This window comes from Wasmannia auropunctata, unplaced genomic scaffold (assembly GCF_000956235.1).
Source record: "Wasmannia auropunctata unplaced genomic scaffold, wasmannia.A_1.0 LD335988.1, whole genome shotgun sequence".
Taxonomy (NCBI): Eukaryota; Metazoa; Arthropoda; class Insecta; order Hymenoptera; family Formicidae; genus Wasmannia; species Wasmannia auropunctata.
In genome coordinates this window covers 124725-149291 of record NW_012026902.1, presented here as the reverse complement: position 1 = coordinate 149291, position 24567 = coordinate 124725, and the positions used below count along the sequence as shown (strand labels likewise).

Here is a 24567-nt window from a genome sequence, read left to right as displayed (position 1 = left end):
TGAAACGGAGACTTTTGATTTCGCTACTACTAGCAGCTGAGCTCCTTTACATTCTCCACGGCACATCAAACAGCCATAAATGGATCGCCGAAATGATAGATAAACCAAACATTTAAATTTGATTCTTTTAAAATCTGTTTTTTTTTTTAATTAGCAACGTGTATGTGTAAAGATCTTATATTGAAATTAAGAAAATATAAATAAAGAAATTTTCATTCACTTAACACTCGATAAAATAAGAGGATGCTATGAAACGAGTAGCTATTTCCTTTCCATGTATCATACGTATCGTCTAACATTATTGATAAATCTGATGTTACAAAAATAATATTTAATAACATGTAGTTTTGTCAAAAGGCGTTTAATTTGCCCCATTCTAGAAAAATCCACTTTCGAAAATATCAAATAAATCAGATTAACAATTACGAATAACGATAGGTATCGCATACCAAAAACAATAAACTGCGACAGTAATATATGATAGTAATAAAAAACTGATAAACGTTTTTTAAGAATATCTGACACGGTTTAGATGTATGTTTGCGTTTTAATCAAGTATAACGTGTTAATTCACGATAATCCGGAGCATCGCGAGATCGCGTTGCGATAGGCTTTCGGAAATGTTGACGCGATCCAACGAGCACGAGCAACATCGCGGAAACGACAGAAGCTTTATCGTGGTGAGTTTTCGAGAGAGCGCGGAATGTTCGCGGCCGCACGTATGCACTCGCCCTCCAAGTATGTGACTGAGGTTTCATAGTGCAGGTTTCCGTGTCAGAGAATTCTTCTTTTTTATGGAAATAAAGCGCAACCGTTCGCAGAACGGTAGATATCGCGCGCACGTGAACGTCTCGCGCGATTTAACATTCATTCGCCAAATAAATACCATATATGGACGATAAATTATGTGCAAGTAAAGTTTCCTAGATGTTGAACCGTGTCTACAGTTGCAAATATAATTTGCACAGATTAGCTTTGAAATCTGTCATGTATCTCGGAAGTGAAATACAATTTCTACAAATGTAAAATGAATTCTTTTCGTGAAAAAATATTCTTTTTACACGGTAAGAAAGTAGATCTAGAATACACACACACACGCACGCATATTTGTAGATGAATTTAATTTGTGCCCGCCTACTTTGGAATAAAGAATCCATCCGCTCTTGAAAAACGTACGCTCGATATAAACGTAATTCACATTTTACGCCAGACGAAAAAGAATCTCGATGGAATATTTGAAGAAAGGTATAATATCACGTATGAAATAACAGCCGCGGCGGCTGCGACGGTTGAAAGGAGGCGAAGTAAGTTCGAGATGACAGAGTGGGGTCGCGGAGGATAACTCGGGGTCTCGACCGGAGCTGCTTTTGACACGAATACGTTTACGCGATCTCGCGTGGCCTCTCGTTTCTCAGGACGCCGCGCCGCGCCGCCAACGAACATCGCTATCGCTATCTCTTACCTTGTCCTCTACACATATACCTATCCGGGTATTCTTACGAATCTTTTTTCTTTCCCTCGCGAGAAGTAATAAGAATTTATTTTCAGCACATCTACAGGTAAGATAGTTACAAACGATTATTATGCAAAATTTGTAGAATTAAGTAAGTCTAATCAATTTTTGTAAGATGCGCAAAACGGCAAGTGATATATGAGAAAATTTGTAAAAAATGGAATGTTATATTCATCCGTAACGATCTGCCGTTCAGCCGAAGAGCAGAGAGAATTAATTGGACGCCGGCATTAATAAATTTCGCGGCGCGGCACAATGATGCATGGCTCGATAGCGACTTCCGGTGACACGATGACGAGCATAACTCAAAGGACGCATTTAATGCGGGGACAATTAAACGCGGTCCCCTTCCTCGGTGTGCCGCTTCCCGGACGGTAAGTTATCCCCAAAGTTTCCGAACTTGGTCGCGCAAACAACTTTAATTAAATATCTACCGTCGCGAGGTGCAGCGGTGTGCGCGTGCGTGCGTGCGTGTGTGTGTGTGTGTGTGTGTGTGTGTGTGTGTGTACGCGCGAGGAGAGAGCGAACTCACGGACTGATGATATAATTCCCGTTTGATTGTCTTTTCGGGGATTGCGCACCGCGCCGCGCCGCCAGTCCCCCTCGCCGCGACGAATATATAAACGAAAATGAATAATGGAGGGCGCGCATTAATCGCGCTCTATCGGCGAGAGAGCGGCGCGGGGGACAGAGAGAAAGAGGGCAGGAATCCGCGCTATATAACATTTTCTAATTGTGTCCGTCGTTACACGCATCGCGCGGCCTCTCTGTTAATTATGACTCTCTCCGCGGCGAATTCGGGAATCTGCGAATCGCGCGCCCGATGCAACGCGATCTCCCCTTTTCCATATGCGTATGCGCAAAAAGATCTCGCGCGGTAACGAGCGGATTTTCTAGATTATATTCGCAGGCCGTCAAATGTAAAATGTTAATATGTAAAACATTATTCGATTGTATTATGCTAACAATTAACTCTTTCGTATGACAATAAATATATGTATGTATCTCTACACTTTTCATCTTTATAATCAAACTAAAAATTATGAGAGAATTTCTAATCTTCTTCAAATTAATAAAACTGATAAACAAAATTGACAAAGGAAAAAAGAGATAAATATATCATTCCCTTCTTTAAGAATCGATACAATAGAAAAGAGAATTTTCTTATTTCGCTATGTTAGCTCAAAACACATACACACACACACACACACACACACACACACACGCACGTTCCTCTTGACGTTTTCAAAACGAGATGGAAGATTTGTTCGAAACGAATGATAGGATCGCGTTCGTAGGAAAGACTCGGATCAATTACATAATGGTGCGGTTGAAACGGATGCTCTCCAACCGTGAGCGACCCCTTCGCGGCATCCCCCGCGCGAGCAGCCCCTTTTCGTAAAATGACTATAGAACAAAGGGTTGAGCCTCTTCTCTACGGGCTTGCAGTAATTATTATGCTCTTTGACGATCCCTCTGTCTGTCAACGTTAACGCCATGATAGAATCGATACTTGTAAAACTTTAATCGTTTCACGTGCGCGTGCATCGAGATGAACGGATGGACAGGCGGACACTGTGCGACGCATCGCGTAACGCCGACCTCGGTATGCAAGGAATACCTCCTCGATTCGAACTCGTGCGGTAATCAAAATCAAAGTCGCGCGATCACGATCGACCTCACGTAGTAATAAAACGTATAGAAATGTGACGACTTTTCGCCTGATGTTTTACTCTTCTTTATATATATTTTTCTCCATTTGTACTTTATAACTTTATAGTAAAATAGTTTCATTTTCTTTAACGACAGGCAAAGGAAAGAATCGTAAAAGCAAAAGTGTCGCACTGGAAATGGAGCACTGCGATATATTTTTTGATAACATACGTACGTCCACTATTAAATAAAAGCGATAACGATCATATTCCAAGCGCATTCTCTTGTATGTGAATAAACTTTCTGTCTCGAAGGATATCAATTAGCTTATGACATAGTAACTAAAGTTCAACCGATAAACCGAGCGAGGTTGTCCTTTGCGGAATGTATCTTGTCTTAAACGCCAATTTGCCGAACGGTGCACTGAATATGGATGCGATTTGATCGCTTGATACATCGTGTGCGGAATCTACTTGATCTTAGCGATGTAATCGGACTCGTGACATATTACGTATTCAGAGGTCTACCGGCTGCGACGATATGGATTATAATTGCTCAATGACTTAAACTACTATTGGGGAGCTACATTTGTAAACTAACAATGAAATTACAATATCAGAGGCAATGTCAGAATCACACATCGCAGATTGAAAGTAACGATCCATCCATCGATTGAAAAAGATTAACAACTTTTTCGACATACTCGAATTCGTCAAAGGACACATTCAGAAATTGTTGAACTATTTGAAATTGATCTTTTTTAAAATGAGAAATTGCAAAGTGTAAGATACTAAATGTGTATGTAAGCTTATTACGAGCTTTGTTAATATGTTTTGTTACGAGACTTAATTGTAACAAAACTTTTGCAATCGACATACCTACATACTCGTCACTCATATAAACACAATATTTCTCATGAAATAATAACGTGAATTCGCATTCATACTGAATATTATACCATCTCTTTAAATTGCCACCGTCCCCTTCTTCTTCTTTTCTTTCCGATGAGCCGCTCTTGCAAAATTGATGTAAAATCAGACGTCGTTGCTATAAACCGAGACCGTCGAGTATCTTCGCTCGCGATTGTATCGAATTATACGAATCCAGGTGTCGTTTGACGAGTTATCCTTCCGGATATTATTTCGATCGAACGAGGATGCGATCGTCGATCGCGCGCGGCTATCTTGCGCGATCTCATTATCCTGCGGAAAGTTCGTCATTTCCGTCGTTAGTAAGAAACTCCTTCGCGACGCAGAAATACTTTCCTCGTTAATCTTAATTTCGCCGCTTGGCAATATATACAATATAGTAAATATACACAGACGACACACTTGGCGCTATATCCGCGGGAGAGCGTTAATGACACCGCGGATGTACACGGGATGAATAACGTCGACGTGACAACGAGCTGAGTACTCCCGTCGAGAATCCGTCACCGCGACTCCTTCATTTTCCTGCCTAATATTCGAATTAATTGTCCGTTCGTCTTTTCCGTTTCTCGTATCTCGCATTTCGTCGCGAATAACGAGAGAGAGATGTAACGTAATCTGATAAATATTACAACACATCGTGATTGTCTTTGAGAGGCGTAATCTCTCGTCGATGTTAATTTATCATGCATGAGGACGGTATAATTACCCGCTAAAGAGATCGAGACGCAAGCAAGAAGTTTTCAACCATCGTTTGAACAAAACGCATATTTGCATTCCTAACTTTTTTCAATCATTTTGTTTGTTATTAATCTAGCTCAAAACTAAACTATCAAAAATATCACAATTTTATTAATAGACAGAAAGTGAAACGGAAAATGCAGATGTCGAAATTAAAAAGAGCAATAACAATTGTTACTATAAACTAAATAAAATTAACCTTTGTAACAAGAATTTTTTAAAAACGTTTGGTGTAACAAATCACCATCACGAAAAAAAATATCGAATTTCGTTGATGGATAAATTTAAATGCAAGAGAAAGGTATTATCGTATTGCCGTTATGCGTAGAAGAAAATGCAGCTATCTGAAGAGAGAATCTCACCGACTTTTCAACAAACGTATTTTTAAAGAGAGAGTATTGCATTTCACCCTCTCCTCCTCACACACACACACACACACACACACACACACACACACACACACACACACACACACACATCCGAGTAGAGTAATGCCTCGGTACTCGTGGCCCAAGCAAAATCTCAGCCCGCAGAAATGACAATAGACTGTCAGATAATGAATCCCCACTGTCACCCCCTATACCGTCGCGCGTCCTAAAACCCTCAATCCACCGTGTTCCCTTTCGACATCCTCTTCTCCCCACTTCACCCCTCCCTACCCTCCCTCCTTCACTCTCTCTCTCTCACGCACACGCACACACACATTTTTCTCCTTTCCCTACTACGCTTATCTTTCTCTTTCTCCAACAGCGATGGATTCGAGAGTCACGTTTTATCCTAAAAAACAACTTTTAACTTTCAATAAAGCGAAAGCGCAATTGCCCGATTGTGAAAGATTGTCTATTTCGGCAATTAATTACTCTATTAGATCGAAAGGATTTTAATCTTGAACCTTATAGAGAGAATGCCTAGCTCTATCATATTTACAGGAGAAAAAGAAAATCTTTTTATTACATTCAAAAAAATTATTGGCACTTGATGATAAAGTTAAGTATACAAAAAATAAGCTCTGAGTTGTTTGCAATAGATGTACATATGTAAATCCCTCGTGAGAAAAAGATGTCGCCTGTATATGAATCATCGCGCGTGTTTATCTAATATTTATCTTCTTCTATTTTTTAAAAATTGGATATCGGCGAAAAGTGTCGCGAATTAAGTTGGTGCAGTTATATCTGTCGCTAAACGCGTCCCTCGTATTATATTTGCCACCCTCTTGCTCTCACGTAACAAACACGACTATATACATATGATCGAGTAGGCGAAGCGTCCACTTAGCTCTAATGCTCCTTTTATTGGTCATGATCTCACGAACGAGGATATGTCTGTGTCCACGTCGCCAACACGCATTAGTCTCCGAATAAAATTAAATCGCATTAATCGCGGTTTCTTTGACATAATTATCGCAATTTTTGCGATTGACACAGCTAATGGTCACGTTTCTTCCGTAAAATTCGCAACATTTCACATTAAAGATTAAAACCTTGTGCTTCCTACGAAAAATTAGGATATTCAAACAAAATACCTGAAGTAAACTAAATAAACAAAATGTGTAATTGATATCGATATATGAATCATTAACATTCCTTCAATGTCTTTTACATATGTATTAAATAATAATATAATTTTTGTCATCAGAATAAAATAATCGAGAAATAAAATAAAATAAAATACTTTTCTTCGTATGAGATATAATATAATTTATAATTTATGTAAAGCTAACGCGGAACACAAAAATTCTCTTTTTTATGTGTATGTACTGCAGGAGAACGAATGGAGCAAAGCCGTACAAAAAAGGGAAAAAAAGAAAGAAAGAATCGGAACGTGAGGTGTAACGTATCGAACTGCATGTTGAAGTTGCCGGGAGCGAGCTCGAAAAAAATTCACGCGGAATAACTCGAGGCAGAAAAAGTGGACAAAAAAATTTCCATAAAAATGCGCAACCGCACGTATAATCCGGATGAAGCTTAGTATCGTAGCGAATGGGCGTAGCGCCGCCCACTCTGGAATCGTTGAAAGGACTGAAAATTGGTAGATGGAGATGACAATGATTACGTAGGGCAGAAACAAAATTGTCCGACTACGGAAATCAGCACATTAACGTGAAATCACGCGTTACGCTTATTAATAAACTCGGATAGTGAGTCACAAGCGTAATCTTTTTTATTCGAGTTTTGTGATGTTTAACAAAATTTAAGTTTATCCCGCATTACTCGTAGCACTAGATATATTTCAGAATATTAATTCTTAATACCTTGGAATGAAAGTTAAGATAAATTAAGATTAGTCTCTGATCACAAATAAGAATGAAAAATTATAAGAGAAAATTTTGTGGAGAAAGCTATTTTTATAGAAATATAGAAAATCACACCAAATTGAGATATAACAGAGTAATACTCGTTAAAGAAATAATAAACAACTTTTCTTTACTCATTAAATGATTAAATAATAATGTTAAATTTGTTACACAAATTATATATTAACACATGTTTATCTGAACACTTAAAAGGAATGAAAGTGATTGACAGTATTGTGTAGAATATATATATATTTATTACAAAATATTTCAAGTAATACACACATACACACACATACACGTACATATATATATATCGACCACATACATACATGCCCGTGTGTGTATATGTGTGAATTTATATTCACACGAATACGTGTATGTATAATATGTTAATACACAATTCGGAAGATGATACATTACATTAAATCCTTATTTTGGAAGAGCGTTAGCAAATATTTCAGAAAATTTTTCTTTAACGTAATATTCTCGAATTTTTGAAACTTACTAAACTTATTAAGAAAAGAAATATAAAATACATGCATTACAGTCTTGTAAAAAACAAAAATGAAAAACTATCAACACACAGACTGTAATCCTACTTTCAAGATATATATTTTGCAAAACGATCAGCTAACTGCTGTCTAACGTATCTTAAACTTATTTTTAACAAATACAATATATGTGGTACTTGTCAAAGTACAACGTACATTGTATTGCAATGAAAAATCAACATTTCCCTTTGTAAATATAATGTTCCTTCTTTTCAAATTGCTACTTACTCAATATGCATCGTTAATTAAAATTAATTGATCACAATAGTAGTTTTTCGTGAAAAACGAATTAGGCATTTTCACTGGCCGGCCTCTTCTTGTTCTGTAAACATACAAGATACACAAGTAAGCACAAAATTGTCTTATATGTTTAAAAAAAAGAAATCGATAAAGCCATGTATCGAACGTACAGTTTGTTTAGATGTTTTTACATCTACACTTGATGTACGTGTTTTAGATCTTTCTTGCTCCAGTTGAGCATGTAAAGAAGCTACCTCGGATGTTAGTTCGTCTCGTATCTCTTGTAGCTTTGCAACTTCAGCCAATACTGATGCTTTATCCTTCACTGAAATAAAAGAGATATTTGCAAATAACAAAAATTTATATTGTATCTGATGCATTAAAAATGTGATACAATCCGTAGATGTGTGATACTTACTCTCGCCATGTGATAATATCTGATAAAGTTTTTTATTTCTCTCCTTAACTTGTGTCAACTCTTCTTTCATCATATGTACCTCGGTTCTCAATTGGCTAATTATTTCATCACGTTTTTCAATCTCTACTCTTAACTGCGCAAACGTTATATCGTCGTCGATTTTATTTAATCTAGCCTTTAACATATCCTTTTCTTTTCCCTTTGTTATTTCTTCTTTCGTCTCCTTCTCTATCCTCTCAAAGAATTCTGCGTCTACTTCTACACAAGACAGATCGTTTATCAGTTAAACACAAATATCTTTTTACAAAGCTAATTAGAAATAAATTATTTATTCTCAAACTATTTAACAAAATCATAATCATACCTCTTGACTTGTCTGCAGGTTCATTTGTTATTGATGCTACTGTCACATTAGTTCCCATGCTATTAAATTCTTCCAATGACATAGTTGCCTTTTTCGATTTTTTACCAGATTTCTTATTCTGTTCATGATCTTTTTCATTTTTCGCTACGCTAACTAATTGTTCTTCGTATGCCAATTTTGACAACAGAATGGCTTGGTGCAATTCTTGTTCAAATGTTTCCTCAACAGCCTTAAAGTAAATATAATTGGATATGAAAGAAGAAAATAAGGATGAAAGATAATAGAGTTATATACAATTATCAGAGATATAAAAAATTAGTAAAAAATGTAAAATTATTTGATTGTGAGATCTTTTGGACTTTTCATATTACAATAAAATTTCAGACAAAAATCCTCTCAATTTCTCATTGTATATCTTGTAATTAATTTATTTAATAATTGACAAACGAAAAAATATTAAAAAATTCTTGATAAAATATATTTGGACGTGACAAATTTTAGAAATAAAACAAGGAAGAACTATTTGATAGATAAATCTTACGGATTAACGTATATATATATATATATATAATTATACATATATATATATATGTATAATTCGGTCAAAAATTTAATTTTACCATTGTATCCTTTTGTTTCCACTGTTCCCACTGCTGGTCATCGTTATTCGTTTTTTTCTTTTTTCCCTAAAATGAAGAAAAAAAATTCAAGACAAAAGTATTTAAAAAACGTTGCAACTTCCCGCCGCGACGTCGTATCCGGCTAACGTTCCGCCAGCTAATCAAAAACAAAAACCCAACGATGGATGTAAACGTCATACTTTGTTTTGTTTTTTTTTGTTCGGCTGCTGTTGCTGCTGCTGTTGTTGCTGCTTCGACTTGTCAGCCTTATTCTTAGTGTTAGTCTTGCTCGTTGTCGCGTTCTTTTGCGTCTTCTTCGGTTTATAATCATCGTCCTCGATGCTGAGAACGGCGAATCGCGACGGCACAGCAGTCGCCATTTTCTTGCGCTCCGTCAAGCGATAACGAGCAAAGACGCACGTCGCGAGGCAGACGCGACGATGAACCGCGTGCACTTCCGGCGTCAAATCGGAGACGCGGTGAGAAATCGGTAAGAAATATGATAAAGCAGCCGGATCTCGACGTCGAGGATGTCAGCGAGAAAGCGTCACGACTCGTGAAACGGCAGTATTATCCCGGGAAGCGGTGGCAAGCGGAACGCGCGCCGAGAAAAATTGAACGGCGTCGTCGAGAACTGCCCGGTCGAACCGCGCCGCGAACACGACGAGGAGACGAACGGCGTCGACGGGGCGACTGGCGACGCCAGCGCCATCGTCTCGTCAGTCGTCCCACTCACCCGCAGCAACACAGGTTGGTAACACACTGCGCCCCGCGCCAATTCGCGGATGAGCTCCGCGAATGGCGCGTTTTCGCGCCATTCCGAAATATCGACTTTGATTATCGATTATATAGAATGTTCTCATTTGGCGCTGCAAATTCGATGCTAGGGTGTTCCTAAAAGATACTTCTAGGGACACTATTCGATGCGTTTGATCGACCAATCGGAATGACGGAATATTCGGAACGAAGAAAAACCGCGCGATCCTTGTCTGGAATAGAGCTACGATACTGCAGATACGAGGTGAGAGTGCCGTCTCAGGGTACCCTCACCTCGTAAATTTTGCGTAACAGAAAACGCGTAACGCCTCTGATTGGTTACGCAATACGCGTTACGTGAAAATCTCTGCCATGGGGGACGGCACCCTAAGTGAGGTTCGAATCTTCGCTAAGTGAGGTTTGAGTCTCCGCTAAGTGGGGTTCGAATGCGCGCGCGCTATAAGTGCAGCGGGAGAATACAATAAACCTCCGGTAAAATGTGATTCGAGTCTCCGCTAAGTGCGGTTTGAGTCTGCTCCTCTGAGTAAAATATATATGTATATTATAAATTTAGCGGAGACTCAAACCCCACTTAGTAGAGACTCGAACCACATTTTAGCAAAAATTTATTGAATTTATTCTCCCGCTGCACTTATTGTTAGCGCGCATGCATTCGTACCTCACTTAGCGAAGATTCGAACCTCACTTAGGGTGCCGTCAATATATGTATACAATATATACTATGGAATACGATTTCTTATGGGTTGAAATTCTTATTTTTTGTTTCCTATTTCAGATTAACTGTTCACAAATTGGACGAAAAGTGTTAAACTTCTTCAAGAATTATCTCAGAAGAAATACATATCCGGCCGTCGTTGCGGGAGAAGGAAAAGGACGTGGCTAATATAAATTCGAAAGACGCGCGTGACTTGCACTTGATGTTAGCAATTGGCAGTTGGCAGACCTGTGTCGGAGTCGCGACGAGCAACGACACGGTCGAAAGAAAGAAGGTAGTATTCTGTCTGAAATACATTTAGCCATCGCGTATCCATCTACATTCTATCGTCTGAGGGCTGTGAGGCCCCGTTGCAAGTCGGGTAACCGAACATGTACGTACGTCGTATTGCGCGAACGACGTAGCGCCTTCGAAACGTTGCCGCCGAGCACAGCCTAATTTGGCTCCGGCCCGTTCCTTTCGCGGTTTTATGCGTGCGAGTGAAAATCCTACATTCGAGGCGTATCTGGCGGCATCCGAGTGGTGTGGAATAGTGTGCGTTTCGAGGCGGGTGAGATACAGCGGTGCGAGCTGCCGCGAGTAAAAGCGAACGAACGAACGAACGTACGTGTGAGCGAGTGAGAACGAGTGAGAAGGAACAAAGTGGAGAGATAAGGACGGAGTGAGAGAGAGAGAGAGAGAGAGTTGTGAAGAGTGAGAGAGAGAGATAGGGCGCGCGCGCGCGCGCGCGTGCGTGTGTGGTTCGCGCTCGCGCCTTCCACCGTTGCGTTCCTGGGGCGACGCTTGCTGACTTTCCGCGCGACGCATCATACAATTCGTAGCGTGTTCGTCGCTTTTAGCCGGCGCGGCGGTTCGCCTGGAACGGAAACCCAGAGGTGCGCCTATCGGAAGAAAAATCTCCAAGATTGACTCTGCCCGTCACGCGCGACTCACGGGCTAAGATGCCCGACGTAGCTGTCGTCAGCGACGTCAGCACCGAGGCAGCTAGACCACGTAGTCGGGCCACGCATTTTCGTTTTTTCGCGAGTGGATCTTTTTACACCTGTGGAAAGCCTGTTTGCGCCGGCGATTACACTAGCACACGGGCTTCATTCTGAACCAGTGTTATTTTTATGATTGTCGCCAGGGAGCATGCTTGGGATTCCGGAGGGACATTCGCTTAAGAGACAATTGCGATTCGTTCTACAGATACGACGAGACGTTTGGATGGACATACAGTAATAGTTGCTGATTTGAAGTGTGAATTCTGCGAAATCTAGCGGCGGTTTATAGATGAGGATTGCGTGTGCTGTGTAGTATATTCAACAGTTCATGCATTTGGAGAATAAAAAAATATTGTTTGAAAGAGAAATATTGGGCTATCTGAGACGCTGCACAACTTGCTTGCATTATCCACTTATATATGATTATAAAGGTAATCTTTTCCTTTTGAATGGTAGTTGTGTATCAAGTCTTTTAATCATATGTTGTAATTACGGTAGAATTTATGGAAATTTTCTTCATCGTGTAGGAATACCAATCTTCTGGGCATGTGCTAATGTTCTTTTAGAGGAATAGATTTAAGGGATCTCTCAATATTTACCAATGTTGATGTTATAAAAGAATCGAATTGTATAATACTTTGCCAAGATGTGTGAGCAAACGGAAATCAATTATCTCGATGGAGATGTTGTTTGGGTAAAATTGGGAGCATGCTGGTGGCCTGGTCGAGTCATCGGACTCGATAATTTGCCAGAAGAAATACAAACTGAATTTAAAAAGAAGCCATTAATAGCTGCTGTAAAATTTTTTCAAGAAGACACTTAGTAAGTTACAGAAATTTTAGCTTTGTTACATAATCTTGGTGGATAAAACAAATTGATTAAAGCAATTATTTTAACAATTTTTCTTTCAGTGAATTTGTGAAAAATTACCAACAGATCTACAAGTACAATTGTACGCTTAAAGATGAATTTATCAAAAAGGGTATGGGTAAGTATAATACAAATTGTAATAGAAATTTTCTTTTAAATTAAATTTTATATTAAAAATAATTCTGTTTTGTTTGTGTCAATAGATAAATATAGAACCAAGAGTAAAGATGGTACCAGTTATATGGACAAGTTTCCAGTTGACGTGGAAATGGCGGAAAAGTTAACAGGAGGCAATCCTGATATACTGAACCAGGAGAAATTTTGTCCTGAAGAGAAACCGGACATCTCCGCTCTGTTTGGTGAGAAGAAACTTCCGAAGAAAAAGCGCGATCGCGAGGAAGGACATAGGCGGAGTGATGGCGGAGATATCGCGAGGAAGATAACACATCCACGCTTTTTGCGTGGGGAGAGCGATCACGAGGTCCGCATTCGTCAACAACCAAATAGTTTACCGTCGACTCCGATTAATGCAGGTTCCCCGGTGTATCGCTGTCATTTCTGTAATTTTACTTCTTCGCGCGTTAACGTCATTATTTGTCACATAAAAAGTCATCGATCCGACGACTCACCAATGCCACAATTAAAGGTAAAAACGTACTCTCCGTCGCGTGGTAGAATTTCTGATACAAGTACACCAAAACGAAAATACGTGAAGAAAGATAAAAGTCAATCGAGTAAAAAGAAGACCGAGAACAGACTGGAATCAATTAAACGGAAATTCTCGAAGCAGACCGAAAAATCCAATAAGAAAAAGAAGAGCGATCCTGAATTACGTGAAAAATTGTTAGCCGACTGGGATGACGAATCGGATGAAGAAGAAACGAGTGTTGATGTAAATAATTCTCTAAATAGTAGGTTAAGTACTTCACCTACAAAGAATCGGTCAAGCACAAGTGATGCCAAGGATTGCCGCGAGACAAATGCTGAAGCCACGGAGAATAATGAAATTATAGCAGAAACAGAGAAACTACTTAAGGAAACTGAACAATTATCCTCGATACATATGATGCGGGATTCATTAGACAATTTACACTCTTCAAAAAACATACAATTCAGTTTCGACAAAAAGTCCGATTTTGAAAACTCCGAAAAGTCTACAAAGACTACTGGCAGATCTAATGAAACGTTAAACAAGTCACAAAAGAGAGACACTTCAAGTTCTGATAGTGAGAGCAAGCATATTTCCGACAAAGATGACAAAAAATCACGACTATCGTGCTTCGATTTTGATGAAGATGATTTGAGCGAGCCTTCTATACCGCCGGTACGAAAAATTCCCAGAGTTTTCGGCGAGAAAAATTTGTCCTTGAAAAAAGAAATTATCAAGGAATTCGAAATGAGTCAAGCTCTGAAAAACGAAATTAAGAGAGAAGCCGACAAAGTATCTGAATTAGGTAAGAATATGGAATTTAAAGCTGACGAAATAATGGAAATAATACAAGGTAGAGACAATCGACAAGAGAAGGAAACTAAATTAAGCGAAAAGCTTGATGAGAGTGCACTTGATGATAGAACCAAAAAAAAAGAATCTAATGAAGATAAAAAGGAAGAAAAGAAATCTAAGCAATCCGAGGATAATCAACAGAAGTCTAATATTAACACTTGCGATATGGAGGTAGAGATTGCGAAAAAATTTCAAGTTGAGAAAGGAGATGGTGACAATGGTCATTCTTCGAGAGATACAAAGGATATTGAAAGGAAATCCAAGACTGCATCCAATGTACCAGTAAAAAGAAACAAAAGGTTTGAAAAAGACGAAACATCTATCAAATCTGGCCATGAAAAATTACCACAGTCTGAGAAAACTGATTCAGAGGACGCGATCGTCGAATCTAATGACAGCGCTTCGTTGAAAGAAGCGGACGACACTCTGTCGGAACGATTTACCACAGAAACTGAGGATGAGACCGTGTCGGAATCTGCAGAAACTGTACCTGAACAAAGTGAAAATTCAGATACTGATATGTTGTTGGATCAAAGTGTTGATAGTCTCTCGGGAAATATTGGCCAGACATTAGTTAAAAGAGGAAGAGGGCGACCACGCAAGAACGCGAGATCGGCTAGCAATACTAGTGTGAATAAAAGTCCAAAGACGAAAGCTAACAGAGGCAACAAGAGAAGTCGTGTGAGCGAAAGGATTGAAATTGAACGGAAGACTTCGGATTCCGATACGGATCGTTCTTATAGCGGCAGGAGACGCAAACCAAACAAGAAATATTTGCAATCCGATATATACGTTCAAGATCCTGATTATAAGACGTTCAGGACGGACGAGAGCCAATCTGAAAGTGAAACTAAGGCTTCCGAAAGAGTCGTAAGCAAATCTAGAAGAGGCAGACGCTCTAAAGGAGTTGACAAGAGGAGCAACGAATTCGTCGCTCAAATGGATAAGCAAGAAATAGAAGTATCCGATCAAACGTCGACTGTTGCGGAAAACAATGTCAGCATCTTATCGATCGATATAAAAAACAAAGCATCTGAGAATAAAAAGGAAGAAGAAGAAGAAGAAAGAAAATCTGAAGAGATAAAATGCGATGTACTCAAGGAACGAGTAACATCTTTGGCTGAAGTAGCTACTGAAAAAGTTGACATAGATGTATCTTCGAAAGATGTAGAAATGACAACAGCATTTCCGAAGTCAGAAGTTACGAATAAAAGGGAGAAAGGGGTAGGACTTGACGTAGATAAAACTGTGAAGGAATCTGAAACGGAGAAGAAAGGTTTATCAAAGCAAACTAAGGGTACCGAGGAAGACTTTAGAGATCACGAAAAGCCATCGATCGTGGAGCAAACTGAAGATACTGCCGATAAGGTTGAGATACAACAAGATGCCCTGAAAACGAACGTAGATATGCTGCCACCGAAGAAATCTCAAATTAAAAAATTTGAATTGTCGCAAATAGATTTTTTTGACGTAGATATTCAAGCTAATAAAAGGGCGGAAGCAGAGCCTGAGCTTGAGCCTGAATGTAAAGTTGAATCTGGACTCAAAATTGAATGTGAGATCGAGCCTCAATCTGAATCACGAAATATTGAAGAAAAAATAAATAAAAAAGACGAGATAAAAGCGTCAAGCAAGGTAACAGAAATTGACCAATTTTTGAACGAACAGCGAAGAGATCTGCAAAGCTCCGAGCTGCAGAAAAAAATAAAAAAATCAGATGTAAAAGAACAAGAGGTGCAATCGATGAAGGAAGAAGTGTCGCAGAAGATGCAAGATGTCAATCAGTTTAAATTGAAGTCACCGGGAAAATCACCTAAAGCAGACGATGCGAGAAATACATCAAAGAGTCCAACGAAAACGTTAATCGAGCAACAATTGACACCCAAAAAATCCCCAATGCAAACGAGGTACAAAGGTAAATTTACTCCAGAAACAGGTAAAGGAAGAAAAGACAAAGACTTATTCTTGGAAGAAAGACCGGCCAATACATTCCAGGAGGCTTTCCTGAAAACTTTACAAATGGATAAGAAGAAGATTACAGTTGACAGCGCTGAGGTGTCAACCAAGGGAAAAAAGGAGAAGAAGGCTATCAAAAGAAAAGCTGAAGAGATTGATGCGAGTATCGCTGCTGCATCTGCACAAAGTAAAAAAATCGACAATTTAAACAAAGATTTGGCGGAGATTTCTAAAGATATTCAAACTGAAGGAAACGTCCCGGTTGCGAGTGATGTTGAAAATGTTCAGGTGGTTGTCGGAGAAAAGCTTGAGATTGACACCAAAATTGGAGCTAATGTTCTCGAAACTGATGGATTATTGACCAGCGAATTTGTTATCACATCTAAATCGGAAACACTTCCCGTTTCCGAAAATAACGCCAGTATCTCGAGTGTCAAAATTTTGGATGAAATCCCGAAAACGTCCATAGCCACGTCGTCTTTATCGTCTGATATCAGCGTACCAGTAAAGAAACGTGAGATGCCGCGAATAATAGAGAGTGTTACGTTGACTGAACCGGTGCAAATTCTAAAGACAAAGTTACTCGATAAAGTACCGCAGAAGAGTATTAAGCACAAGCTCGAAGCGGATATTACGAAGAAGAATGATCAAAAGAGTGGGCCGAAAGCAAAGATAATTAAAATAGAAACACTGCCATCGAACAGCAAGGTGAAAACTGCTGCTATAAAGTCCAGCCCGCACATATCTCTGACTAAAAAGCTTCAAGTATTAAAGACAGAGGAGACAGATGCGCTTCTGGAGGCGCAGAATAAAGAACAAAGTGCAGCTACATCGCAGACTATCGTGACTGCGCCGGTAACAGAAAAATACGTACAACAGAGTGCTCAAAGTCTCGCTGACATGGAACTGGACATCAACTCGATGCCATTCGTCCTCAGCGAGGACGTGCTAACGCCAGAGAGCATTGAACAGATGCCCGTTGTTATATCTTCCATTATACCAGCTTCCAGCTCACTATCACCGACCACGCTCTCCTTTACTTCGACCACGCAGATAGTGTCGCCCACTCAACAAACTCAATTCAAGATTGCGAACGAGAGCACGGCGGCGGCGGAAACGTCTGCGTCGCCAACAAAAAAGAAGAGCGGTGTGCCAGCAATATTGAAGACCAAGGGCAAAGCGAAACCAACTGTCACGAGCGTTAAACCGTTGATTCACCAACCGCCATTCACCGGTGGAGTGAAAGGCTTGAAATTTCAAAGCGCTCAACCTGCCGGTAAAACGCCAGCCCTCTTGACGCCGAAAGGTACCACTCCTGGAAAATATGTCGTCGTGCAGACCGCGGGTGGCCAACAACTGCGTTACAGTGTTCAAGGCAAGTCTGGTACTCAACAGAAAATTGCCATTTCAACTAGCGGCAAAACAGCGGGCAACGCGCAAGTGATTCAACAAGGTGGCAAGGTCGTTATATTGACGTCGGGACAGTCTTGCCAGACTAAGATGGTGCCGTTGAACATTTCCAAGACTCTGAGCGGCAAAGTACAGAGGATCATGACGAGCAAAGGTCAGCTGCTGTGCCCAATTAATCCACAAGGTGGTATAATCGCTACCAAGACCATTATCGCGCCAAAGGCTGATACCGTCGCGGCCGCTAGCTCGCCTACCACGTCCAAATTGACCACCAGTGGTCATAAAATCATCAATACGCAGGGCATAATCACGTCCAAGGGCGTGCTTACTCCAATTTCAGGTACTATCGCGAAAACAGCGTTGCTAGGCACGTTGTCCCAGGGAATTCTCACCAAGGATGGCATCTATACTCCGATTAGCGCTTCGGCTTTGAGCGGGAAGACGATCATCGGCTCGAAGGCTCTAGTTACGAAAGGTGGCGCGACTCTTTTGACTCCCCAAGCTCAAAGTTTAAGTGGCACGAAAGCGATCTTGACCCCGGTATCTCAAACCATCACCGGTAAAACCATATTGGGCACGCAAGCTGTCGTCAGCAATAAAGGTACCATCCTGACACCGATAACCGGACAACAGGTTAAAGCCATCGCTGCTAAGAGCCCGGTTAAAGGAGGCAAGGTGCAATATCAGTTACAGCAAAAGGTACAGCTGCCGATACTGCAAAAGTCTCCGAAGGTGCCGCAGGTAACGGCGGCCGCAGGCTCGCAAACAAGGGCGTCACCATCTGTAAAATCACCAACGGGCAGCACGTTGATTCTTCAAAACACCGCCAGCACCGGTACGGTATCTCAGAAAAGCCTGTCACATGGTAAGAAGATCATTAAGCAAACGGTGATGCAACCAGGTGCCACCATTCAAGGCATCGTTTCGCCGAGCGATACGCAACAAACGGTGACAATGGTGCAGTCGAAAGGCAAAGCCGCTGTGTCGCCAACTGTACAAAAAGTCATCATTCCTCGAACTGGCAGCCGCCAGACGAAAACTCAGCAAAAGATTGTTGTCCAGAAAATACAAGAGCCGACTTTGTCAGCGGTGCAGAGCGCTCAAACGAAGCAAACGGCCGTCGCGACCGTTCCAACCGCCAGTGCGCCAATCGCCACCAAAACGGTCGCCCAATCGAAACTAACGACTCCCACAACTTCCAAGTCCTCCGTCAGATCTCAGGCCTCGAGTAAGACGCAGAAAAATCTATCGAACATCGCCGTGAACTCGATGAGCACCGCCACTACGTTGAACGTAAATGTCGCCGCGGCCAGCGTCGCTACTTTATCCTCGTTGGAACCAATCGACGCGGAAAAGAAGGCAAAAACGGATCTCCAGCTTGTCCCGGGTACTCTTCGGAAGGAACAAGATAAAGCTGGAAAATGCGACGCTGAAAAGGTGGAAGAGCCGAAGGTGGCTGCGCAGCCCCAGATCATGGCACTGCCGACAGAGAGTGGCGATGGCACGCAAACTTACGTGTTGGTGACGATAGACGAACAGGGACAGATACAGCCACTCGATAATAATGCTCTCATGTCGTTGGAAGGAACCACGCAGAATCCGGACGGCACGAGAACCTTGTACATTGATCCCAGTTCTCTGGGAGAGGCCGGAACCTTGGACAACATTGTTCTTCAATTCGACAACAGTGTCTTGCCAAACATTCAAACCAGCGTGACAGAGGCTAGTCAAACGACGATCGTGAGTGAGAGTTTTCCCGCGTCGGAGGTGATACAAACGTCGAATCAGGATATCTTGGCGGCCGCTCTCGCTAACACGGACTTTCAGCAGGAGATTAATTTACCAGAGAATCAAGCGAGCAGCGTCATGACCCAAACCGGTCTGACTCAGACGAGTCTCATCAATCAGACTATCCTGCAGTCGACCATCATACCACCCACAGAACCGATATCTTCGCCTTCGGTGCTGGAGACCTCGCTGACTCTGAATCAACCGATTATGACGCCGCTCGAAGTACCGAGTAATCTGCCAATTCAGTCAACGGATCCGACTCCCACGTCAGTGGTCTCTACTATCCCATCCTCTCTCGAGCTACCGGTCACCATTACGAATCCTAATATTTCATACATATCCGCCACGGGAGAGACACAGATTCAAATCCCCGGTAACTCGATGCCAGACATCGGTGAGATTATGGAGAATTCGGCGACAGTAGCGAGCGGAGAGATGGATCGCACCGAGATTCCCACGAGTACTCAGTACTTGGTGATTCCGAATCTAGAGAATAACATTGCGGTGGCCGCGGAGACGCGGAACGTGCAAAGCGCCGAGATCGCGATCGCACCGTCAACCTCGTACACAGTCGCTATGTCGAACAGCATAGTCCTGGAGAACCCGCAGATACAAACTACTCCGTCGATGCCGATCATCGATGATACGTACGCGGATAATTCGCAATTAACTACAACAATTGTCGCAACCGACGAGCAAACCTTTGTGGATGTGCCAGTATCGGAAATGTTGGCCCCCAAGGCATCGGAAAATGCGCAGGATATTCCGACGGTAACGGCATCGGGAGTGATTATTTCCTCGCATCAGATTTCGGTCTCTTCGCAAAAACCGATCACATCGACCAACAAGAACTTGAATGAAGAGCAGCCTGTGACGTTGCAAGAGGTTTACTCTTCTCAGGAAATTCCTAACACATCTGAAGAATCACATCTGCTTCTGCAACAATCGGTTAACGAAGATACGGCTTCGAGCACGATGGAAGTCACACGAGAAATGGAAAAGAAAAACAAAGAGAACGATACATTGATAACTGGCTTATCGACAATAGACGAAACCACCTTGATCACGTCCGAATCTAATTCGCAGATAGAATCCATGGACACGCAACAGCTGAGCTTCGAGGTGACAGATTCGAGCGAACGTAAGACCGCGAGCAAATCGCACGAGAAGAACGTGATGAACAAGTTGAAACAATTAACGGTTTCCGAAGAATCTAGCGACAAAGCTAAGTTGGTGGACCAGCAAGTAGGAGGAGCAGGCACATCGAAGCGAAAAGAGGCTTTGCAAACAGCTTCGCGAGTTTTATCAGCCGAATCGTTCGATCCCTCGAATGGCACAACTATGGAGCTGGACGAAGCGGTCGAATCAGATCTATTCGCCGGAAGCACCATTGGCAAACAAAGTGTGAAGGACTGTCAGAGGGACGAGCCGTCGTCGCAGGAGGAATCCGACAGACGTCGTCTACGCCAGAGCATGGAACTGCGTTTCGAGGAGGAGGAGGAGGAGGAGGAGGAGCAGGAAGCGGTCGCGGAAGCTAGTCAAGAAACGCCTTCGCAGTCTCAGTACGAACGGTTCAACGTGTCTGTCAGTAGCGACTCTACGGATCTACCTAGTCAATCCGCTTCGAAATTGGAGAGCTCATCGGGCGAAGCCACGCAGTCGATCGCATACGAGCCGATGGAGACGGATGAGGAAGAGACTGTCGTGGCGGAACCACCGTCTCAGTCCTTTGAACATACAAAGATCAACGAGGCGTCTCAGTCGTACGAAGCTTCGGCGGAATCCAATGTGAACGCGCCGACGCAATCCTTCAATGAAATCGTGCAAAGTCAGGTGGAGCGACCGAGTGTCGACGAGGCGATCGACGATCAGAGCTTTCCCACGCAGAGTTACGAAGTCGACAAGGGCGAAAGCATGGCGGAGAATCTAGAAACCGATGCGGAGATCAGTCAGGAGGGTAATATACCGTCACAGTCCAACGACGTCGGTGCCGATGGTATAGGCACATCGTCCGTGTCGACAAATAACTCCGGATTGAATGAAGATGAAACAGCGAGCTCGTCCTACGTACCGGAGACACCCGAGAACCAAGAGCGCGATCAGGATCAGGAGAGTGCGATAAGTACGTCATCATACGAGATACCGCCATGCGAAGAGCTCAATATTGCTTCGTCCAGCGTGATACCGGACACGTCGGTCAGTGCGGAGCATCCTAGCATCCACGACAACGGCGTCCCGGAGATCCCGACCTCTTCGTCGTATAATCTGAATCCTGACATCACGTCGACCCACCACGTGGACTCTGTGCCTAGTTCCAGCTATGAGGACCAAGTGATAGTCGAGCAGAACGTATCGACATCGTACGAAGTGCCGATTTCAATGCCCGGCCTAGAGGAGACTTGCTCGCAGAACTTTGTCACGGAGAGCAGCGATCATCATCGGAACGAACCGTCGAGCTACTACGCTCATCACCAGGAAGTGACGGCGAGTTACTACGAATCCGTAGATCAGGATGCGAACTCTCGACTGGAGGAGGATCCGCACGAGGAGCACGTCACGCCTGGTGGTTACTACGAAGGCAATCCTCAAGAGGTAAGTCAGAGCTATTTTGCTCCAAGTGAGGAGACGCCCAACTATACCAGCCAAGGCATCTCGCCCGGCTATTACGACCCGAGTAGACCTGAGAGCGAGGCGAGCCAAAGCTACTATTCCACGGATGATCTGGACGGAAAGACGGAGCAATCGTCTTCGTCGCCGAACATCGAGGCGTCGCAGAGCTTCTACCAGGAGAGATCAAGCGAACTGAGACTGAGGCAGCAGGGTGAAGCCACGCCAACGTATCCCGAGGGATATCCGGTGGACTACACTTTAGAGAACTCGCCGATCGAGAGGCATGATCTTGTGGAAAGCTCAGTGCCAGCCACTAGGCCTATGGACAGGTAATATATCGTGGGGGGCAATGGTAACGACACAAGTTCTCACTTGAAATAAACTGGATCCAGTACGCTTGGACGCACCCCGCGTCCATATACAAACTCTTGTGAGAATCACTATTTTTAAATGTAAATATAATACGCGTTAAGTTAATTAATAATGTAATAATTAAGTGAGCGCTTAGATTTAGACTATAAGGTGGCGTTAGATTTTATTGCTAGGCTTCTTAGACGTACAAGCGAATGCACACTTGCGTGTGAACGCACGTGTATTTATGCACGTTGAAACAAAAAGGAGACAAAACTGCGAAGTGGAAGAACTACGAATGTATAAGTCCGTGGATTTTAGAATTCGAATATTGCATAGTTTCATCACTGCATTAAAATATTGTTGTGGTCTTGATTTTATCGTCATCGACGTTTGATATAATGAAGAAAGAAAAAAATGTCCGTACAATCGTTAGAATAAACGAAAAAAAAAAAAAAGCAAGCTATTTATATATAAAGGTTACATTATTATTCTTTCTTTGTAGTATCGCAAAGATTCATGTCGAATGAAGGATTCTCGATTTCTATTAATATTTCTGTGTGTCTACGACGGAGCAATAGTGAGAATCGTGATGGTAAAGAATCGCACGATAAAGAAATTTCTTTTATCATGTCATAGGAAACATGTGATAATCGGTGATCAAATTCAATTTCATACGATCGCAACGAAAGAAAAATCATAATCAACATCTCAGGATTTCACTGCTGCTCCGTAATGTAAAGTAATATAAGCAGTTATTCATTTGTAACAGTTGTAAAAGGTAAGAGCTCATGTGTAATTGTTTAAAACAAAATAGAACCATAGCAGATCTAATGGAGGTCTTAATTTTAGTAACTTTAATATTAACCGAGACTGATAATGTTCTCGCTTTCATTCACTTGCAACTATGGCAGTCGTTTGATTTGCTATGGTTCCGAGAAGCAAAGAGCACAATACTTCTGATTATATATCCATTAACACGTATGCCCTACAATTCGATGAACGAACACGAGAAACGGAGAGACCTTCGATCTATCGTTTAAAGACTTTTTAACTTTTCCCAATAATAAATTGCGCCGTGTCTCACTTTGCTCAACAGTGAACAGTGTAATTTTTAAATAGCGATTTGAATCGCGATATAGAATGTGTAAGGCTCTGAGCGAAACGAGGGTCATTCTATATTAGCTTATGTTTTAGTTTATAGAGGCAATACAATATATTTATATATATAGGTATATATATATATATATATATAAAATACATACGCGCGTGCGCGTTCGTGCGTATGTGCGTGTGTGTATATACATATAGGAAATAAAAATGTGCTTATTATCTCACTTATATAAAATGTACCTTGTGTGCTAATGAAGCGACTGATATGAAGAGCTCGAGCAAAGATTTTAATTGTTACAAAATCTGTCGTGTTTGAGACGTGCCTAAGTTAGCCTGTGGAGAACGTTTATAAACGCGAAGAAATTGTAATTGCAAAATATGCTGGAGATGGTTTCTTGAGGATTTTTATTCTGTGCAATCCTCGAGCAAGGCAGATTTACCAAAATGTCATAAAAAAAATTATATTCTTTATTATAATCTCACGTTATAAATCACGTTATCAAGAATAAATCAATGTGTTTATTTCTCGTGGCGTTTTTAATTATGGTCACGCGTATGTACATATTATGTTGATATTGGAAAATAAAAAATTGATGTATTCTCATGTCACACAAAACATAGCTCGATATAATATCGTAGCGTATAAGGAAAAAATCTGAGAATCTTCAAGAGTAAACTGAATTGTTAATGTTCTATAATTAATTATGAATTTTTTTGATATATATGTATATAAGTGTACGTATGTATCAAGAAAGTTATATTAAAATTGTGTATATTTACAGACGCATATAATACTGCAAAATGAAATAATATAGCTACATTTTTTTGTATTAAAAACAGAAAAAAGCTCTTCTGATGTAAGATTGATTAAGTATATATTTGTTGATTTTTAAATTCATAAATGGCATAAAGTGTGATGATGGCATAAATTAACGAGTAAAGTAGCTCTTCTCTGCGTTTCACATGTCGATAACAATCTAATATTTTCAACGCTAACAATATTATCTATTTACATTTATTTCTATTGTGTGCACCACATACACTTGTAATTAAGAATAAAATAAATATACGAGTATTTACATAACTGATTACATGTACAATGAATATGTTTTGTTGCTTTTTTACCATCGATATCCTATTACGGTAAGCTTACATTCCTTAA

At 41.3% G+C, this 24567-nt stretch overlaps 2 protein-coding genes across 4 annotated transcripts; one reads left to right on the top strand and one right to left on the bottom strand.

The window, feature by feature from the left end:
- Positions 1 to 6930: 6930 nt before the first annotated feature.
- On the bottom strand, positions 6931 to 10033 carry LOC105454076 (G kinase-anchoring protein 1-like). Its single transcript, XM_011696427.1, has 6 exons — positions 9526 to 10033; positions 9326 to 9391; positions 8706 to 8934; positions 8342 to 8599; positions 8094 to 8248; positions 6931 to 8005 (listed from the first exon to the last, which is right to left on the bottom strand). Exons 1-6 carry the CDS (start codon positions 9703 to 9705, stop codon positions 7973 to 7975), a joined length of 921 nt encoding a protein of 306 aa, XP_011694729.1. The 5' UTR covers positions 9706 to 10033; the 3' UTR covers positions 6931 to 7972.
- Positions 10034 to 11039: 1006 nt separating this feature from the next.
- On the top strand, positions 11040 to 22702 carry LOC105454075 (mucin-17-like). 3 transcript variants are annotated; one of them, XM_011696425.1, is made up of 5 exons: positions 11040 to 11091; positions 11944 to 12231; positions 12328 to 12622; positions 12712 to 12788; positions 12874 to 22702. In XM_011696425.1, exons 3-5 carry the CDS (start codon positions 12447 to 12449, stop codon positions 22272 to 22274), a joined length of 9654 nt encoding a protein of 3217 aa, XP_011694727.1. In that variant the 5' UTR covers positions 11040 to 11091; positions 11944 to 12231; positions 12328 to 12446; the 3' UTR covers positions 22275 to 22702. The 3 variants fall into 3 exon arrangements, with proteins under 3 accessions (XP_011694727.1, XP_011694728.1, XP_011694726.1); XM_011696426.1 differs by lacking the exon at positions 11040 to 11091 and adding an exon at positions 11098 to 11190; XM_011696424.1 differs by lacking the exon at positions 11040 to 11091 and having other exon boundaries at positions 11098 to 12231.
- Positions 22703 to 24567: the final 1865 nt, after the last annotated feature.

Excerpts from the sequence above, each read along its gene's own strand:
- LOC105454076 (XM_011696427.1), bottom strand. The coding sequence starts at position 9,705 with ATGGCGACTGCTGTGCCGTCGCGATTCGCCGTTCTCAGCATCGAGGAC. Across the intron at positions 8,600-8,705 it reads ACCTGCAGACAAGTCAAGAG|AAGTAGACGCAGAATTCTTT; the intron begins GTATGATTATGA and ends TGTCTTGTGTAG. Across the intron at positions 8,249-8,341 it reads GATATTATCACATGGCGAGA|TGAAGGATAAAGCATCAGTA; the intron begins GTAAGTATCACA and ends CTTTTATTTCAG.
- LOC105454075 (XM_011696425.1), top strand. The coding sequence starts at position 12,447 with ATGTGTGAGCAAACGGAAATCAATTATCTCGATGGAGATGTTGTTTGG. Across the intron at positions 12,623-12,711 it reads TTTTTTCAAGAAGACACTTA|TGAATTTGTGAAAAATTACC; the intron begins GTAAGTTACAGA and ends TTTTTCTTTCAG. Across the intron at positions 12,789-12,873 it reads ATTTATCAAAAAGGGTATGG|ATAAATATAGAACCAAGAGT; the intron begins GTAAGTATAATA and ends TTGTGTCAATAG.